Source organism: Hylaeus anthracinus, unplaced genomic scaffold, assembly GCF_026225885.1.
Source record: "Hylaeus anthracinus isolate JK02 unplaced genomic scaffold, UHH_iyHylAnth1.0_haploid 5, whole genome shotgun sequence".
Classification (NCBI taxonomy): domain Eukaryota; kingdom Metazoa; phylum Arthropoda; class Insecta; order Hymenoptera; family Colletidae; genus Hylaeus; species Hylaeus anthracinus.
In genome coordinates, this window is record NW_026535322.1 from 12369875 (window position 1) to 12389706 (window position 19832).

The 19832-nt window shown below is 41.9% G+C and overlaps 1 protein-coding gene across 10 annotated transcripts in view; it reads right to left on the reverse strand.

The window, feature by feature from the left end:
- LOC128895993 (solute carrier organic anion transporter family member 4A1) overlaps positions 1–19832 on the reverse strand; it is a 44945-nt gene that overhangs the window by 3056 nt on the left and 22057 nt on the right. For 6 of the 10 annotated variants that reach the window (XM_054159082.1, XM_054159085.1, XM_054159083.1 and 3 more), the window contains 9 exons: positions 15262–15481; positions 11760–11928; positions 11226–11364; positions 10513–10687; positions 10054–10156; positions 2217–2338; positions 1636–1899; positions 831–1032; positions 539–686 (listed from right to left, as the gene is read on the reverse strand). In XM_054159082.1, the coding sequence (XP_054015057.1) occupies positions 539–686; positions 831–1032; positions 1636–1899; positions 2217–2338; positions 10054–10156; positions 10513–10687; positions 11226–11364; positions 11760–11928; positions 15262–15481 (1542 nt within the window). Of the gene's footprint in view, positions 1–538; positions 687–830; positions 1033–1635; positions 1900–2216; positions 2339–10053; positions 10157–10512; positions 10688–11225; positions 11365–11759; positions 11929–15261; positions 15482–16044; positions 16846–17128; positions 18725–19832 lie in introns of those variants that run through there. The other 4 variants (XM_054159090.1, XM_054159089.1, XM_054159086.1 and 1 more) reach the window with 4 other exon arrangements.

The following is a 19832-nucleotide window of genomic DNA, read 5'->3' on the forward strand; positions in this document are numbered from 1 at the left end:
TTTTGTTACAGGAGATGCTCTTGTACCCCTTCATTCTCACATATGAGAACTCTGCACTCTGTTTAAACAAACGCATTCACCTTAAGGAACATTCGACCCAATCATATAAACATTCACTCAACGCTGTCGCGCACCTCGATTCATTCGTCCAGACGTACCATTTAAAACTTAATATAAGCCAGAGACGTGGCATCAGCTCGTCGTCAGTGCCGCCACACGAGCTAGTTTTAATTTATTTAAAATATCTATAGGAATTTTGTAATTTTGAACAACCTATCAAGAATTAAGAATGGAAGAATCCATTAACGAATCAATTCATTATTTAATCAATACGCTAGTTAGTTTCAAAGATTTGTTTCCATTATAATCTCAGTCTGGACGTTAAATATGCACTTGCTGATTTTTAGTTCATATTCTATGCAGGCTTTCATAAAGTTATCAGCTGCACTTTGCCTATGATAAATGAGTGGATTGTTCCAAGGAACAGAGTATGAGTTTGTCTATGCACGTGTCGAATAAGAGTGGAAATTGTACTGACTTCGACATCGTTTATTTGCATTTCTTGATAACATCCAGCGTGACAGGGAGAATAGTACGTGATTCCATCGACTCCGCATATTGGATTAAACTCCGATCTCGAGCACCCGCAGCCATTGTTGCACGCGTCGTCCAACGAGAAAGATTTTCTAAAAACAAACAACTCGTCCGTTAGATAGGGTACTCCTGGATGAAATATAGATTCTCAATTAAATAAATTATTTCGCGAAGCACTTTGCGCGGCTATTTATCGTGTAAAATTATTATTAAAAACGTAGCCAGAAGCGACGTACTTAGTTTGATCCGAATAGGGCACCGTGACACCAGCGAAGTTCAAATTCGGACAGTTCAGAACGAAGCACAAAGTGAAGGCGATGCAGGAGGCGGTGGCCAAAAGGCAAAACTTCAAAATGCCGGAGCAAGGCAAATTGAATCGTTTTATGAGATAACCGCCGAGAAACGTACCACCGCCGCCAGCGGGAACCGTTACCAGACCTGAAAACGAAAAAGTTTCGTGACCAGTCGCCAGCGCATTTTTGCCGGTTTCCAAACTTTCGCGAGATTACGACTGAATATTAGTCGGGCGCAAATACTCCACGAGTGAAACGCGAAACAAAAAATTACTGGAAATGATTTGCGCGGACATGCGTTAAAAAAAAGATTCATAAGATAATATTTGGAAGGAATGTCTTGGGTGCATGCATAAAAGCATTTTCTTAGGTGTTTATACTTTCACTAGGTATTATCATTCTCCGTTGCACGTTTTATAGTCGTCATCCAGCAAATATACCTATTTATAGAACTCTTCGTGCTTGAAATTTTTACCCGAATAGGGAAGAGAAGCTCTCGAAAAAAAAACGCGAGGTAGAAAAAGGAAAATTCGGGGGATATTTCGAATGTCGAGAAACAAAATATCCACGGATAAAAAATGCGATCGCTGGTAGCGAGGTAACGTATTGTTTCGTCGATATTTCTCGATAAAACGAGGAAAAAAGGCGTTTCGGTTTCCGAGGGGTGAAAAAAAATGCCGGCGATTACGCGCACCGGAGGAGGCGCCGGATTTGATTGATCGTAACAGAGCGTTTCAATATTATTCACCCATTAGTAACGCGGCCGAGCTAGCGCTGACGTTGAATTGATTTTCGATCAGCTTCGGCAGGAACGCCGCGAATCCAGCGATAAGCAATCCTTCACTGGCACCTGCCAAATTCAACATGAAAAAGCCTGGGTTAGCGAGTAGATCGCTTAGGGCACGCGGTAACTCGCGTATTTTCGAAAATGCCTCCCCCGTCTCGCTCGAGGCAGATTGCTTCGGTTTCTCGTGGGCCTCCGACACCCTCTCCTTGGCCAGCTCCTCGGAACCTAGAGGAAAAGCGCTGTTAACGATGCGGGGGACACAAACAAAATTCATTTAGGTTGAATAGTCGCGAATCAAGTGATAATTCAATTTAATGCAATAATAGTGCAATAACGTGATACTAAATTGAATAATACGTGAAATAATTGTATATTATTGATATATTGTATATAAGAAACTGCATATAGAAGTTTGATGGTACGTTTAGTGTTAAAGTCTTCCTTCAGAGTTCACTCCAAAGCAACGAGTGCAAGATCAAACTTTTTTCAGAAGGAAAAGTCGTTTGTTTTATGGTAACAAATATAAAAACATCATCGAATACCAGGCAACGCTGCTGGGAACGCCAGGATCGGTATGGCGATTATGAAACTCATCACTGCGGCTGCTAGGAATCCTATCCACCATGCTCCCACCCAAACGTTGCTGTCTGGTGTCAAACCAATCCTGAAATTTATTAATTCCATTTCCTTTCATTCTTATTTTTTTTTTTTGTTTTACAGTATACTTAAATCTATAAAGTACTCGAATCGATGAAAAATGTAGGATTGTCTACTCCTTTCTACCACATTTTATCGAGCAACAGATATTAAATGGAGGTTGAAAAACTGGGACGTACAGCGCGCGTAAACAAAATAGCGGCGGAGGAATTTAAACAAAAAAAACGCAATTATTCCGAAACAGTAGCGGCGTGACGAGCAAATCGAAGCCTTCGTTTCCCGGGAACTTCCTGTGCAACTGGGCGATTTCCTCCCGCTCGTATTTTCCTTTTTTTAATTGCGCCCGCTGCAAAATCCGTCGAAGCTCGAGCAACTTTTCCGACTAATTTCCCTCTCGCTGTACACCGGAAAGCCCCCTTTTACACGGGTTCCACGCCGATATGTAACCACCGCCTCGACGATGGCGTCCTCGACGAAAGAAGCGTTTTAAGCGTCCGATATACTCTGGCGTTTTTTTATGATAGTAAGGCAAGAATGAAAATAAATCTGGACAGCATTCCCGAAATTTTGCGACGTTAACAAACTAAATATTACGACAATTGTTGAATTATCTAATCTTCAATAGTCTCGAGGAAAATTTTAACTTTGTAGAAATTTTCACGAGTTCTGTTGAATTATATACATATACATTTGCGTTAAGCAAAAATGAATCTAGCGTTGAGAGGCACTGCCCTTTTTCTGTCTGTTAAAGTATCGGACTGGCACCACCAGATCTGAGGATCCTTGACTGTTTGTCGTCGAAGGCCAGGGCAATAAACAGAGCGCAAGCAGAATTTTCTTTTCTTTAAGTGGACGTTAGAATTTTTCTTTCGCGTAGGTCTGAGCTTTTAGTTAGTTCTCGTTCGTTCTCCAAACGGCCAACACGTCCTTCCAAGCCGTTGAATAAAGTAGACGTTCAAAATAAAATAAAAAGACTGTTATTAATTCCACCCATTTCCAATAAGTTCTTTGGCAGCTAACGTGTTAAGTGCAACAGCCTAGTACCTCCTGAGTAACAGCGATGATTTTAGCATTTTTCAAAATACCGATTCCAGGCCGCTGCCACCCCCCCCCCCTCCTTTAATTGCTCTAAATATTATCCTTTTTATCCACAGTGTAACGTTCCCCTGTGGTGATAATGCAGCGGTTGGGAACTCTGGCAATATTCCTACGGGGCAACAACGTCACGAAGACGACGACGACGAGGACCTCGGGTTGGAAACTCGAAAGTGGGAACGCGGAAAAGCGAGAAAAGCACTTTGGGGCCGAGGTAGGTGGCTCGCAGAGGGGTTGGTGTTGGTACCATCTGCCGCCGACTCCTCCGCGAAACTTTTCATTTGCCTGCGAAATTAAACGCGCCACATATACGGCGACCTACTCAGACGCGCGCGCAACCCCTGAGAGTAGCCGCGACGCGAACGGTTGCGGGGAAATGTAATTGCGCCCCAGGGGTACGTTATTGGTCTCCACCGAGTGGTCCGTCTTTCGCTACTTACCGCAAGAGATGGACGGAATTTTATTATAACAGTAGGCAACGAATAGTAATCGTCGAAGGTCAAAGGGTACTCCGATCTCTCGAGAGACAACTATCAGGGTGTTAAGAAAAGAATCTGTCACTCGATGACAATGGTTACTTTTCAAGCTCATGTCAGTATTCGTACCTTCTACGTTTATTGACAAGAACATCGTCTAAATTAAATGATAGGCTTGATATTTTCAAATAAATGCTTCATTATGTATACAGTAGACTTTACATTTTTATACATTCGCAATAAAAAATTCATTTGGAAACAGTAGACCTATCGTTTTAATTAGACAAATTTCGTTAATAGACCTAGATGGGACTGACTGTATGCATTCATAGCATTTTTGTAGGAATTCTTGGACACAAGGGTTGTGGAAGGAATAGTTTTATTACTTTAATTTGAAGAACATACCAAATTGCTTCTATTATTCTCTAAAAATCTCTATACGCAAGCTGCCAACAGACTCCATTTTTCTTTTCTTCTATTCGGCTGTCGTTTGTTCCACAGATCTGTGTCAAAAAAGCTCCCAGGGAGTTCGATCCCTTTTGCACAGATCGCTAATAGATGGCAACTCATATTTGAATGCCCAAACTCGGCTCTTTCCTCACAATTTTATTACATTTTATTTATTTTCATATGTATTCATTTCACAAAAGTGTAATATGTATTCAATAATATAAGAACTATTACTTTTGCATACTTTGTGCCAACGTCTGCATAACGTTTGAACACCACACCTAAAGAAGTTTGATTTTCGTCCAGTAACTAGTGCATAGACTGCAACTTGAATATCTTCTTTCAAGACGAACCACTTTTCCCTGCATATAATGATCCAAACAGAGTTTAACAGAGTTATTACAATAAAAGATGAGCTCTTATTTCATTTTGTATGTTCTATCACAAATATAACGAACTATTACATTTAATAAAATATTACACATAGCCTTATAAAATTAGAAAAAATTCTACATAATTCAACATCCATGAATACATATATCTCGTAATTACATTAATACATGTTTACCAAGTATACGATAACCGCCATCATTTTCTTACCCACCCGATAGACGAAAAACGGATAAGACAGCGCCCCCTTAAATCTCCTAATGGTTTTATAATCTCATCTTAGAGGCTAATTTCAAATTTAGCATCTCTAGCAGGTGCACACCGCGTCTCACGCTCGGTTTATCAGATATGACGCGCGAGGACGTTTTATCGATCCGCAAAGTATATATTCTTAATAGAGGTTTTGCGTAACTAGCTTTTTTCTCCGTGAACGATACGTTTGCACGAGGCAGTGGGCGTAGCGAATTTCTTCGCGGCAAAGAACTCAACCAGGAGGTGATTGATTGCCCCGAAAACGGCTGAGTAACCGCGCGATCATCCCTTAGCGGACTTAACTGCAATCGGTATACAAAGGATCATCCTTCGGGCTTCTTTTTCTTCTACTTTTTATTACTACCCCTGTCACAACCGATCTTTAAGTGAAACACAGCCTGCAGAATTTGTATCGATTCGATATTCGTAGAAACCGCGGAGCAGGTTCGAGAAATCCTTCGATCAATGCTTCTCAAAGATCACGGGGCGCAATGCTGTAACTTTAGGGAGAGTACAGACTTTTTACGCGTTGTTAAACATGTATTTAAAGAAAGAGTAGATGAAGATGGTCGAAAACGTCGATTAAATGCTTGAAAAGATTCCACTCTAAGTGTCGCTGAAAGCTAATCTGATGTTTCTAAACGAATAACGCGGTGTTTTTCGAACTTTTCCCAGAGAAAGTCTAAATTCTCTGCCCGTTCGAATCTTCGGCAACCGAGCCGCGGTTGAGCGTGAAATGCGAAGGGAGGTCCTTTCGACTTTTAATTTCAGTCTCCTTCGAACCACTTCTTGCTCCTCCGACGCTTCACGATTTTTTTTCTTGCACCTTTTGTCTTTTCCGATGTAGGCTGTTACCATAATAATTTCTTCGCTTCTCGAGCCTTAAACGAGACAGTGCCTGATTTATTAATCGCGGAAAAAGGACGAGCGCTCGGGCTGGAAATCATTATCCCGGAGGATTCGAAGCTTCGAACGTTTCAGGGACACTGAACGAGGAGGGTGAACGTTTCGTCGATTCCCCTGGGTTACGCGAAACTTGGCGCAAATTTATAATTAAATGTACATGGAATAGACTAGCTTGTATGTATAGAAATTAAAAAATGCAAACAAATCAATTATTTTAAACTTCAACATTTTCCAACTTTGACAATCTTCGAATGTTTGTTATTTAATTTGGTGGGCGTCGAGCCACAAGACGTCGAGCGACGTCAAGCAACAAGGATATTGTAAAAACACATTTTTCACAATCAAAAATATGATCACAATCATATTTTTCGACACAGAACAAAATAGTATCCTCTTGAAGATAGAGCGTCAGAGTTCTGTTAGGAACAATTATGCATTCTACGCTTTTTCAAAAGAGTCTCCCCTCTATTATTTCTGTATCATAGATTGATATTCTTCGAGCTTGGAAAGATTACCGAAAACTACAAACGATTCTATCCAAAAAGCGTCTTTCGCATTCATCTACGCTCGCTGCACAAAAGACAGACGTACAAAGCACGCAATATAAACAACTAGAGCAAACATACGACTAGTGGTTGTCGACCGTACGGTGCTTGGAATCGATACTCGGCCATTTTAAAGGAGGAACGTGTGCTCGAAATACTTTACACAGCCGACAGATCGATTTACCGTGAATGTGCACCCGATATACATCTTCACGCTCGCAATAAAAAAAAAAAAAAAAAAAAAAAAGGGAGAAGAGGGATGGATAGTCGGCACGGCCAACGATTAATTCGATTCTCACGTGCATCGTAGCGGAGTGACTCAACGAAAGGGGGGTGGGTCCCTCCACGGAGAAGAAGGGGGAGGGGGGACGAGTAGACAAATGGAACTTGATTGTCCTCTAAGTGTCGGGGGATGAAGTGACAGTTTTGAAGGGTAACATCGGCGTCGTCGTCAAACATTGGTTCACCGCTTGACATTTTCCACGCGGGGTACGCGTACACCGCATCCACGAGGTTGCATGCACTATTAATCCCGGCCCATTATACGCTCCAATGGCCCCTCGGGATATTTTCAACGGGCGGACTACGTGTCGAAGACGTGGACAAGAAGATTTTCTAAAACGTTCGGTCGAACTTCCTTTGGGAAGACGCGTGGGAATTTAATGCGGGCATTGGGCATCGGATGTTAATAGCGATTACGATGGGAGCTTCAGGCGCTTTTCAAGTGGGCACGTACGGGGGGCCATTGAATGGAACGGACGTGTCACCATCCCTGACACGGAGATACAATAATTTTTAGTTTGGAATGATTCGAAATGTATTATTTTTTATTTTATTTCATTAGTAAGATACAAATGGCTTTGTACTATTGGTGGTCCATAAACCCTTGTACCATATTTACATATACGTGTACATGAACATTTAATATATTATATTAATGATATATTAAGACACAAGGGATGAAAAATGGATATGGAAACGATTATCACTTACAAAATTTGCTTATCTATATCACTGCACCATGAATGTGCAACAATATAACGAAATAATTAGTGCAGAATGTATAAAAATCTTGGTTCCCCCGTTCTTGTATTACGTTAGAATTGTTGGATACTCCAACGCCCAGGTCCACTTTCTTTTTTTCAGAATCGCGCGTGAGTAAATTAAAAACAACCGTGTTAGGTACGGTCTTTGAGGACCCGAGTTTTTTCCGAACGTTCTCGTCAATGGCCCTATCCTCCTTAGATTTTCAGAGCCGAAAGTTAGTCCTGAGATTTCGAGCAGTTAATTACAAAACTCTGTACATCGTCAATAAACCTTACGATTACAACAAGCTCGTGAATTCGTTATACGGGGTCGTATCAGAACATTTCAAACATTTATGCCTTCCACTTGATTTGTGATATCATCTAGACTGTTATACCTTCTTAAGAGCTCAGTCCCTCACATAGGTTGTTGTTTCTGAAAGGGTTAAGGTCAACTCGAATGGATGTTCACCCAACAACGAGGCACAAGTAGACGGTCAACGCCACAAAAGCTCTCGCATTCATTACCGCGTTTCTCGGCGCGAGGAGTTCATAGTCGTCGAATGCCGATGGGGAATGACGCGTAATGGACGCGTCGACGGAATTTGTCGCCCCTCGTTGCCACCGTTAAACGTGTTTCCCGCTTTTTTTCCGGGGGGTGGCGGTAGGTGGTGACCGTTTAGCGGCGCGTCACGGTGACTTTATTAAATTCTCGCCAGGATTTATCGGCTGTTTGCACCAGTCCTGTTCGACAATACGCGTCCAACGTATGCGAACACGGTGAACAGGTACGCGGAAACGCGTGCGCCCCGACGGAATAACCGACATCCGGTGGTACGCAAATACGAGCATCCACATTGGCCGCCTTGCCCCGAGCATTCCGGCTGCGAGTTTTAGCTTCCTGTCAAACACTGTCAGGGGGCGAAATTTAATCGAAGTAACGATCGATCGTTGCCACTGAAATTGACCGTCGTTAATCGGTTGAATTGGTCATCTCTCCGATGATACTTGGAAAAATGAGACAATTTTCAATTTTCTTCTTGAACAGAGATTTTTAAAGACTCGCAGTGCTGTTGTATGTTGATACTTGTGGATACATACACAGTTTAATCCCTCGATCTATGATTTATTTTTAAAGAAGATATTTTATATGCAGGGAATGCTAAAACGTTTTAGCTGTTAACGAACGTATTTATATAAATGCGGACTATCTAATTATAATAATAATAAATAAAAGAGAAAATCTGAACCTGAAGATTGACGCTTTAAACTAGAACACTGCCTCAAAGAAATAATAAACTATCAAACTTACTTCTGCATAGAACCCGCACAAAATAATCCTTCGAAGAAAGAATAGACCTACACTATTGGCAATGGGGTATAAGTGAATAATAAAATACTGTGTTTATAGATTAACTTTAGCTTTATTCACTAAATTGTCACGAGCAAACTGTGATCTTTACTCAACGAGGAGCTGCACGAGACTACGCGATGAACGTTAAAAGAAAAACCGTAGAAAGAATTTCTAGCTGTATACAGCGTAGTTTTACCACATCTGTTTAATTTTTAGTAATCTACAAGAAGGGTTTTCTCAGGGTCTTGAGATAGGCCATATCCTAAACGAAAACTATCTCTCTCGTTATTCTCCAGTGACAGATATAACGTTGTGCATTTATTCACAGTACATTTATTTTTGTAGTAAAATGACATGTTGCTGTTTAGTAAATATTCCAACAACATCCAACAAAACGCATTTCGCAAGTGGAATATGTCACGACTGACCCAGTACGAGTGGCAATTCCTCGCGAGAGCGATCTTTCCCTGTCCGCGCAGTACACCCGGAGGTTTATTGGAGGTTTCCCCGTCGGTATGTTCCGCCATCCGTTTCAGCTGACACCTATTTCGCGAGAAAGACGGTCGAGCAAACCTCTGGTAAACCTGCGGCGTATGCACGGGCCGTTTTGCGCGTAAATCTACGCTCGCGCGGGATCCCCGGAATTAATCGCGAAGCTAGGCGCGCGAGTAGAGCCCTGTGAAAAATGTCTGGATGAAAATTTCCACGGCGCGACGCCTGGCTGGCTCGCAGATACAGGATTTTCATGCCTCGTCGGGATCTTCTTTTAAACGCTTTACGAGCGACGCCGCGGCGTGATCGAGTTAACGCCGGAGACGGGACGCTCGCCGTATCGGATTTTTACAATCTATTTTTGCTATTTCACGGCCTTGAGAGGAAGCCTCGCGGAGGGAAAAAGTTGTCGGGCGACGGGAAAAAGAGTTGTTTGGATGTCGCGACACCGTTTGCGATACTTAATTATCCACTTCTTCTACCCCCGAAACGATAATGAGCAAACTGACGCCAGTGTTCCCCTTTTCGTCTCTGTTTAGTATACTGATTGGTCTCGGGCAACGAATATAATCTTTGGGCGAGGGAATTTTTCGGGGACGTTGGTTAATCGAGAATTAAATCATTTTTTTAATTACCGGAGGGATCGTTAGTGAGGTAGTGATTACTAATTTAGACACTTTCGCAGAGCATGCGATTAATACTATCTTAGGTATGAAAAAATGTTGATGGAAACTCACTCTGACGCGTCCACAGTGATGAAATCCGTGTAGAGCTTCAACAATTCACCTCCCACTACGTAGCCCAGCGCTGGACCTATGATGGCCATCGTGTAAAAAATTCCTGGATAGAAAGAATGCGTACGGTTTTTTTAAATCTGTTCCAAAGAGAGCCACAGTGGAAGAATATTTCCAGAATAATTTGTTATAAATGTGCAAAACTCTCAGGTTACACATCTATCATATACATTTTTGATCACTGATTTAATTCTACTAAAATTAAAATTTTTCTTTGAATTTGTACACCATTGTTTACGTTTATCAATGGTTCTATTCTAGAATGTTGTTGGACACCGAATAGAAAACAGCCAGATCGAAAGGGTTAATGTCTGGTTAATTGAAAATTCTTTGGTCGATGCAACGATAATCATTTCCTCGCAGTGAGGCGTATACGAAGACCGATAGTGGACCATTTCTTACCTACGTACACGGACGACATCTTTTTCGACACGTTCTCGTCGAGGTACGTAACTCCCAGCGTGTAAAAAGGAGCGGATCCCGCGCCGTGCAGGAGTTGAGCCACGAGAAAGATAGTTAAGTACAACCCACTGTAAGGCTCCTGGTCTCCTTGCCCGGCGGACCCGTTGCAGGCGAGCTGAATGCCGGAAACACACAAGCAAATTGAGAGTAATTTAATTAGCGGGATAGAACACTCCAAAAATACCTGAAACGCGTCTGCACGACCGACTTTCACGTTTAATACACGACAACCGTTCTAATTAAGAAGAAGCGCGCAAGTAACTCGAAAAGCGAGAGTAATTGTAACCTTTCTCAATTACTCGACGGCGTGGCCACGCAAGTTTTTGAATCTGAAGGAATTAACGGGGACTGAATTTTTCTGATTGGTTTGGAGTTAACCAATTATTCGACGCAATTCAAAGATACAAAAAAAAAAAAAAAATTAAATTAACTGTGTAATGATATTCACACTAACCAACTGGAACTAGTATTGCAATCATTGTTATTGTTTTTATTTAAATATAAAAATTCAAGCCCATCCTATTTTTGGGACATTGTCGGATAATGGGTTTTAAAGTAACGGTTGAAGGTACTTGTTATTTTTGAAGAAGATTGCTGTAAGAAAGACTAAGGATGATTAAGGATAATCAATTTGGAGAGTGATGTCCACTTACGGATCGAGTCGACGCGTTCGTCACCCTCTGGCATATGTTCTCCGACTGTTGACCGCCTCTATAAGGTCCAGCAATGTAATGCGGGGACGCGAACAGCAGGCTTCCTATACCTAAGACTAGAACTCCTATACCTATGTACCTGTGCAAGAAAGCTTCGTTGCTCATTCAATTTGAATGAAAAAATAGAGTTTTTCGTAAGGACAAATTATTCATGAATCTTTCATAAGGAATTTTCACTAATTTATCTAAGAGAATTTATAGATCACGTATAGATTCATAAACGACATTCGAACTGTTCGTTGGTAAAACAAAAAGTTGAGAATAATGTACATTGTTTTTAAAATTTCTTTTCTAATATAAATTCAAATAAATATCGTAGAATGCATAAATACAGATGTAGCTTTCATCCAACGGTATATAAAATTAATAAGAATGAATAGCCAAAGAATAATCGTCAGTAATGTTACAATTTTTATGTGACTGGTGAAGTTAATCGATTCGTGCAGTGAACGGCTCATTTTGCGCGTGCCTTACCTTGGTTTCGATGCTTTTGAGCGTCCACCGAGGTAGCTCACTGGAACAAGTAGAAGGAAACTGGCTATGTCGTATCCACCCGCTATTAGACCGGTCTGCGACGACCTCAAACCGAATCTCCTCTCTATCGTGGTGATAACGACGTTTACGAAACCGTTCACTACCATTCCTGGAAGAATCATTACTCGTTACAAGTCGCTATATGTTTCCATTTGTCTTCTACTGCTCGAATAAAATTTTTTCATCCCTGCATTCGATAGTTATCTTGCTTTTTAAACGAACAGTTTAGAAAAACGTTTGATCGATAACAGAGCTCGAATTTCCCAAATAATATCTCGTCTTCGGATGCAAACATGGTCGATTCAGAATAATCCAAAGGCAGCCGCCTGTGTTCGCCAAAGCAAATCCGCGTACTGCGTGTAAATGAATCAGAAGGGTAAACTAATTCAATTACGGCTCCTCTCCTGCGAGCAGTGTCTGCTCACCCTCGAAGGAATCGTAGGGGAGAACGTAAATCTATTAAACACTTCTTTCTCACGAATGTATATATGCATATATGCACACGCTAATCGCTTCTGAATCGAACGACAACGTCCGTCCCGTTCGTCGGCGCAACAAACAACCGTCAACGCCAGAAAGAAATGATCTAACAATCAAAATATTAATAAAGAATCAACCATTTCAAAATGACGTAACTTCACTTTTTTCAAAATATTAGCTTGTCCCATAAGTTCGTGCTGAAGACTGTGTCGAAATTTAATAAAAAAAAAACCACAGAAATTTTCTAGAAACGGTATAATGACTATGTGAGAGAGGCGAGAAACTATTGTGAAATAACACAGATTATCTTTTCTTGTGACACTTAAGAGTATGTTTCACATATTAATTTGAGAAATAGAAGTATAAATGGCACGAACTTTTAGGACGACCTAATACTATACTTTAGTTACTATACTTTAATAATCAAGAAGGTTGTTTTCATTTAAAAATGACGTAAGTAAAATCGTCTGACTCTTGGACTAGTACACACGTCTCTCGACTATAATCTAGCCATGAGCATACCGCGTTACCCTCCGATACAATCAAACATGATTCTTCTATAAACGATGAAATTCCAGAAGAACCATCATCTCTCCCCAGCAGGCCAGTTAACCAATTCCCATCGAATCGACGCGTTCGCAGCGACAGAAGGAGACTGTTAAATCTCGCTGTATCCGGTGGCTGTCTACGCGGTAAATTAACCACCTTCGTTTCCCATTGTACTGCTAATAGGAGAATTTTAATTAAAGCCGTGGACCGCTGTGCTCGTCGCGGACAATTCGTTTCTCCAGCTGCCGGGGTGGCCAGCCCTGCCTTTGCTTTCCACACGAGCATCTCCGCGACACGCACGCACTCGTATATTATCGGCCACCGTACGCGTACTTACGCGGAGCCAACTTATTCTCAACTTGTACAGACGATTGCCAGCTCCATTGTCCGGCAATTTGTTCACTCCCATTGGCTGCGGAGAAGGCACGGACCTCCGCAGGACCATTTCTTTTGTTGTTCCCCGGCGTTACAGAACGGGGAACGAACTTGCTCGAGCTACGTGTTCCCTACGTCCCTTTTCTTCTGGGGTACAACTCGCGAGCGTTCCTCCCTTGAAGAAGTCCCTGCGCGCTGGGACCTCGTCGATCGGTTTCCATTTGTGATTCTTTTTTGAAATATTATATTTAGACTGCGGATATTTATGCAAATTAATATTTTCTCAGATACAGAAATTGAAATTTGAAGGAAAGTATGCTTCGTCTACTAAACGGTATAGAATGTATTGGATTGTCTGGAAAGTCCATGTCGATTTTTGGTAGGTGGTACAGGTCTGAATATATCGGAATGATTGAGAACAAGTAACATGTACACGTCTCTTAAAAGGCGGAAAGGTTGTGGAATAAAATGGTACCTATGCAATTCAATAAATGTATTTTAAAATTGAAATGTACCTTTGAATTGTTCTTAAAAATTGGCATAAACTTTCTGGGCAACTTAATATATTATAGTTTACATTTTTGTCAACTTCTCATAGATTTCCCCATATTTCCTTTTGATATAAATGCATACACATCCTAATGATTACTATACATGCGATATAATTAGTAATAATAAAGTAGTAAAAAATGGAAGTAGGTCAAATGTCTTTTTAAGCTTTTAAGCGGCAGCGAAGCCCTACCAGATGCAAGAAGATTCAATTCGATTGGTCACATCGTTTCGGAATAGGAAGCGATACAAAATTTTTCAGTTTTTTCCAAAAAAACGGGTAAAAAGTGAAAAATTCCAAAATTTTTGGATAATGGTACCACCTCCGAGACATGCTCTACAAGATGCAAGAGGTTTCATCCCGATTGGTCAAGCCGTGTGGGCGTAATCGAGTAACATACATAAAGAAAAAAAATATACATGTCGAATTGAGCAACCTCCTTCTTTTCGAAGTCTGTTAAAAATGTGAGATGTTCACCTGTAAGTCTGTTACTATCACAAATTCTATTGTCACTATCTCTATAAAGGAGATGTATCGAGAGATACATACACAGATGTGTTGTCTTCGAATGACATGAACCAGATATTTATCTATATAGAAAAGAGGTCAATTGTTGCTATCGAAAGCTAGTTTCATCATCGATAATGTCCCACGATCTTACTTCTAATAATCAGCACCAATTCTGAACACAGACGTTCGATCGATCAAGAGGAAGATTTCTGAAGAACGAAGAGAACCGATCACTTCTCTTGTTCTCTTCTCTCGTTAAGGGATAAACAAACATGCTTAAACTATAAGCACCCGTTCCCCTCTATTCTTTCTTCCATCCCCTGTTGCACCCTTTCGACCTTCGTGCCTGCGCCCTTCGTCGATCGGTTTCCTTTCGACGTCCGTTACCCTCCAACGTGCATCAACCTCCTGCTACTGGCTCCGGAAAACTCGATTTCCGGTTATCGTCGGTCACCCCGTCCCTCCCTCTGTCACTCACCCTTTACCCACCCTCCCCTGCGCGCCCCATCTGAAAGCTTCGAAATTGCATTTGAACGCGCGGCTATTAGTAACGCCAAACGGCGATATCGAGTCGATTATGGCGGAAAGTCAACGTTGGATTCATTCTGGACGCGGGCGTGAACGTTGTTTACATTGCTGACGGGCTGCGTTACGAGATCCGTGATCGACGTGTTCGCGATCCGGCATTTAGGAAGCCGGCAGGGAGGCGCGACGGACGGGTTTCATCAAAGTTCGATTAAAATTTGGATTAACTGACGGGGACGATTGCGTTGCGATACTGTATAACAGGTCACGTTCATGTCATCACACTCTATGTCTTTTAAAGAAATTAAAGAAACATAAAATTTCCGCATTCTTTCCGCATTCTTTTAAAGAAACATAAAGGGTACGAATCCGACTGTGTTCTGTGATTTATAAATTTCTTCCCTGATTTTTTTGAAAAATGTTATGGAGTAAACGAGCAACGTTTAATCGTACCTTGAATTGCACCTGTCCAGCATAGCCAGAAGAGTGCCCACTTCGCCGTTCGAAATCGTTGAAGGTACATGGGCCTGAACCAAAACCAGCCGCACTTCAGGTTATCCGTCGTCCTGTCAGATTCCTTTGGCACTTCCGTCTTTATTTCCGGTTTCCTCGGTCCGTCCCCGAACTGTTCCGGAAAACTAGACAGGGTTTCGTGCATGTCCGGCACCCCCGACTGTAAATCACACTATTCAGATGATACTGTCCATATCGAATTACGTAAATTAACCGAGGGTCGTTACAGTAATAACTAGACTGGGGCGTTCATCAATTCGTGGCATCTGTTGATAGGAAAAACGCTTTCTAAGCGTGGCATTCGAATTGCAAATATACAGAGTGTAGATAAACTATCGACTTTATTCACGATAAACTTCTGAACTCCCCGCTTAGGTTGATAGTATGTGTCACGAGATGAAGGTCTCAACGGGAAGTCATAAATCTAACAAAGAACTCGAAGTGTCGAGAAGATCGTCAAATGCCACCTACGAACAAACATCGGCATTTGCCATATTTTATTCCTAATGCAACGATTCCATCCTGCCGAGAATATTCTCAGTGCTCCGTTAAAATTAATTATCTCAAGCTAAAACCGATACAGGCCATTCGTAACCCATTACTTACGGCCCGACACAGGAGCTACAAAATTTAACCGCGGTCACGTAAATCTATTTTCATTCGAATTCGTATCGATCGACCAACATCCGCCAACTTTTCGTCCGAAAATAATCCTCCACTTACGTTGAATGCAAGTTTGTCCCTCATCTTTCCTTCGTGGACCAAGAAAACCCCAGGAAGCAGCGCAGATAGTTCCCCTGACTTTTCGCGCTATCGCCGGAAGATCAATGGCGTCATCCTCGACACTGTCCTCCCAATCAGCGGCTCGTGGTTGGCTCGCCTTACTCCCGGTTTAATTGGCGAAGGAGCTCCGCGAATTTCCGAGAGCCTCCACGGATAGTTTCGACGATGATCGCGGATCCCTCGAGCGTGTCGCGATTCAGAGGATCCGTTTTCATCGCGAGGCGAAAGCCGCGTCGCGCCACGGGCGGAACTTCCGGCACGCGGTTACGCTCGGTCGTCCTCGAGTGTCTAGAGACGGAAGAGCAGCCAGGTTTTGATCCCGCGGAATGACGACTCTCTGGGAGGCTTTCAGCCTGGATAACGAATATTATTGTCCTCTGGTGAGCGAAGCGATCTTGACTAGATCAAAGATCACGTCGGGTCGTTGGCCGTGGAACGATCTTTCGAGATTTTGGGCAGGTGGAATGGAAGCTTTCGGAGTTAATTTTGCGTGATTGTTGATCCTTTGCATTCCTAAGGCCACTTGTACTGCCCAAACACTTGAAGCCGTTATACTCCTACGGCCAGTGTCACTGCACACAATTTATCATCAAGTTTTGATAAGCGATCGTTCACTAGTGACATGAGACTAAAGACTGTATGGTTTATTCAGATCGTAGTGACAGTGGTAGAAAGAGAACGACTTTTTATTGCGACACATGTGAACCTAAACCAGGTTTACATGTTGGCGACTGCTTTGAGCTATATCACACGAAACAAGTTAAATACTTTAATCAAATTAAAATGTTATAGTAACTTTTGTTTTGGATATCTAAATTCGATTAGTTATAAGATCAATATTCTTAAGCAATAGCGTGTAAGCAAACTTCGTATAAATAATCAATATTTTCCATTAAACTATTATCATTTGTGTATGATTATGCTTGGTTAACAAAAATGTGAAATTCTAAAGAAACTGCAAAGAGTTTTTTGTGTTCATTCCATGACTCGGGAATCTAAGAAAATTGGTATTGAAGTTGACTACCTGCATATAGTCAAATTGCTTGGAATGCAGAGGGTTAATTATTATCGAAGATTGTATTTTGAGCTTGGTTTCTGGGTCGTGGAGGTCCTCCTCGAACAGATTTTTCGACAACTTCTGATTCGTTAGAACACCTGTTCCTTGACGACTCTTTACTAAAGAGTCTTTAGGATGGTTTTACATGGATGAGAATTACCATCGATGCTTTTGCGAAAGTATTTCCTGACAAGTTAGCAATCTAAATGCTTCAACGTATACTGATTTCACTCGATTGCAATTTCCCTCCTGTTTTGAGACATGTCTCGTCCCGTGGCAGTGTTCGGTCCCCGCGTGATTCCCGTCGAACACGCGTCGCGACGTAGGATGCTCTTCGCTGTGTCGACGCGCATCGTATAAATCCTTCGAGCGAGGTATCGTTTTCCGAGCCAACAGCTTGCAGCCACCCAACTTCAACCTCGTATGAAATATTCAACGCGACGCGGGATTTACAATATCACGGGAATTCATAATTCCCGCACACGCTACGCCCCCGCTGGATCGCTTCTATGCTCCCTGATCGATCCCCATCACAATCTAATCCAATGATTCTTAACCAATTAAGAACGGCTACACTGTATCGTCAATGTTTGTTATCTTCCTTGTTCGCGGTTCGGAGAATTTACAGGCAGGCGTGTTTGATTTCGTCGACAGGTTCAATTTATTTCATTGATATGATTGGACTGTGGATTTCATGCATTCGTGGCGGGTATACTAATGTGGAGAATATGCACTAATTATACACGATGTATGTAGGACGTATTCTATTAATTAATTTAGTAATATTTATATTTCGTCTTGCACAATGTGTATATAGCTTCTGGTTAGGTTTAGTTCATATTTCTCACGTGTTCTCGTATTATAAATGCAGAAAATCCGCAGTTTAGATAGGATCATCAACGGTTTCATAGAAGTATGTTTTCTATTTTTGTTTTTTATAGACTATACCTTCTGAATTAAAAGTGATCAATTTTTTATTATTCGATTTTATATCGAGAGTAATGAGTGTCAAAAACTGCGTCGATGATTGAGACACTCACCTTACAAAGATCTATAATAAGACTCGTGTTGCGAGCTTCAAAAGGTTAAGAACCATTGGCCTAATGGCAACACTTCCAAACTGCTCCCAACTACGGGGTTCCAATCTCTGTGCGATCAAACTTCTCCAACCAGGGAAAAGATTCTAAAAAGAACCTGTGGATCACTCGACTTTCTGACTATAACACTCCTCGAACACGACGACCGAGCGTCTCTATATCCTGATTCATTTTACAAGCTACTTCATGATGTTTAGGACGCAAAATTCCAGCAAAAGATAGGAACAAATCACAGCACTCGAACTTCCACTTGCGATGAGCCACAAATGTTTCTTTTTCAATTGAATTCACAGAAGGTTTCACAGAGGTCTCGTGTCGATCGGGGATCGAAAGGATCTGGAGCACGAGATCCAGCTCGCAGCATCGGCGCGCACCGATTACCGCCGCGTGTCACACGCGACTGAGGACCGCGAGCTCGTGCTCTCGGACATTTCCCCGCGAGTTGAAACGCCGTACATGCTACTACCGCCGCTGGTTTGCTACGACAGACATTCTTCGTCCTTCTCCTTCCTTTGCCAGCAGACTCTCCCACCTCTCTTCACCATCTCTCTCTCACGAAGACTTCTGCCTCTGTTACTTCTCGTCCCCTTTCCTCCTTCCTTTGCATCCCCCTTCCACGTCTCCTCCTCCCCTCTCTCTCTCTCTCACTCTGTTCTCAGTCTACCTTTTCCACCCTCTTTGGCAACCCCCAGCCAGCGGCGCACCGTAAACCGCCCTTACTAGCTGTTGCTTCGGGAATCGAAAAAACGGCTCGGTGGTCGTCGATCTGATAAGACTCATTAATTCCCGTTAATCGCGCAGATGCGATTAAACGCCTCCACCAGGGTGTTCTGTGGAAACTGAGGACACCGAAGGCGGTTCCGTGACTCGGTTTAATCGCAGCTGTTACAGCTGCTAAAGGCTCGCAGACAAAATGTCGATTATTTATTTACGAGCGGCTCCGTGACCGAAAAATTAATTAACGTAGAGTTATTCTGGTATATGATTGTGTAAATTTAGTGTAGAATATTCATTTGACACTTGGTTCGCGGAGGTTTGAAGTACTTCAATGCTTTTTTTTTTATTTGACTTTTACTTCCTGAGAACTTTTGGACCACGTTCGTATCTGTCGTCGAAGTAATTTGGATGTATGTTTTTCTCTTTGTATTGGCAAAAGAAAGGATAAGTGACTGGCGCGAAATGTAAACCCTCTACGGGCCGAATTTCTTTTCTGGAAGCAACTTGCAAGACATTTACTTTGATGTTTCAGGGTAATGATTTTTGCCAATGGTCATCAATAATGTTATTCGTCACCAGAGATATCACACATATAATTAAGATGTATATGTCGTCTTGTAAAAGGACTAAAATTGTTTGATAAAATGGTGAATATTAGAGCGTGACCTGAAAATTACAGGGGCTTATAAAGGGTTAATAATTTCTGTAACTTTCACGTTTTTAATTCCTTGAAAATTGTTATTAACTGTGTCGAAGTAGTAAAGAATCCCCGGCTCGACCAGTGATCCATCACTCTCGGTTATCGTTTAAGCAATGGCGTCCACTTTCCTGGAATATCGAAAGCTTACAGTTTCAAG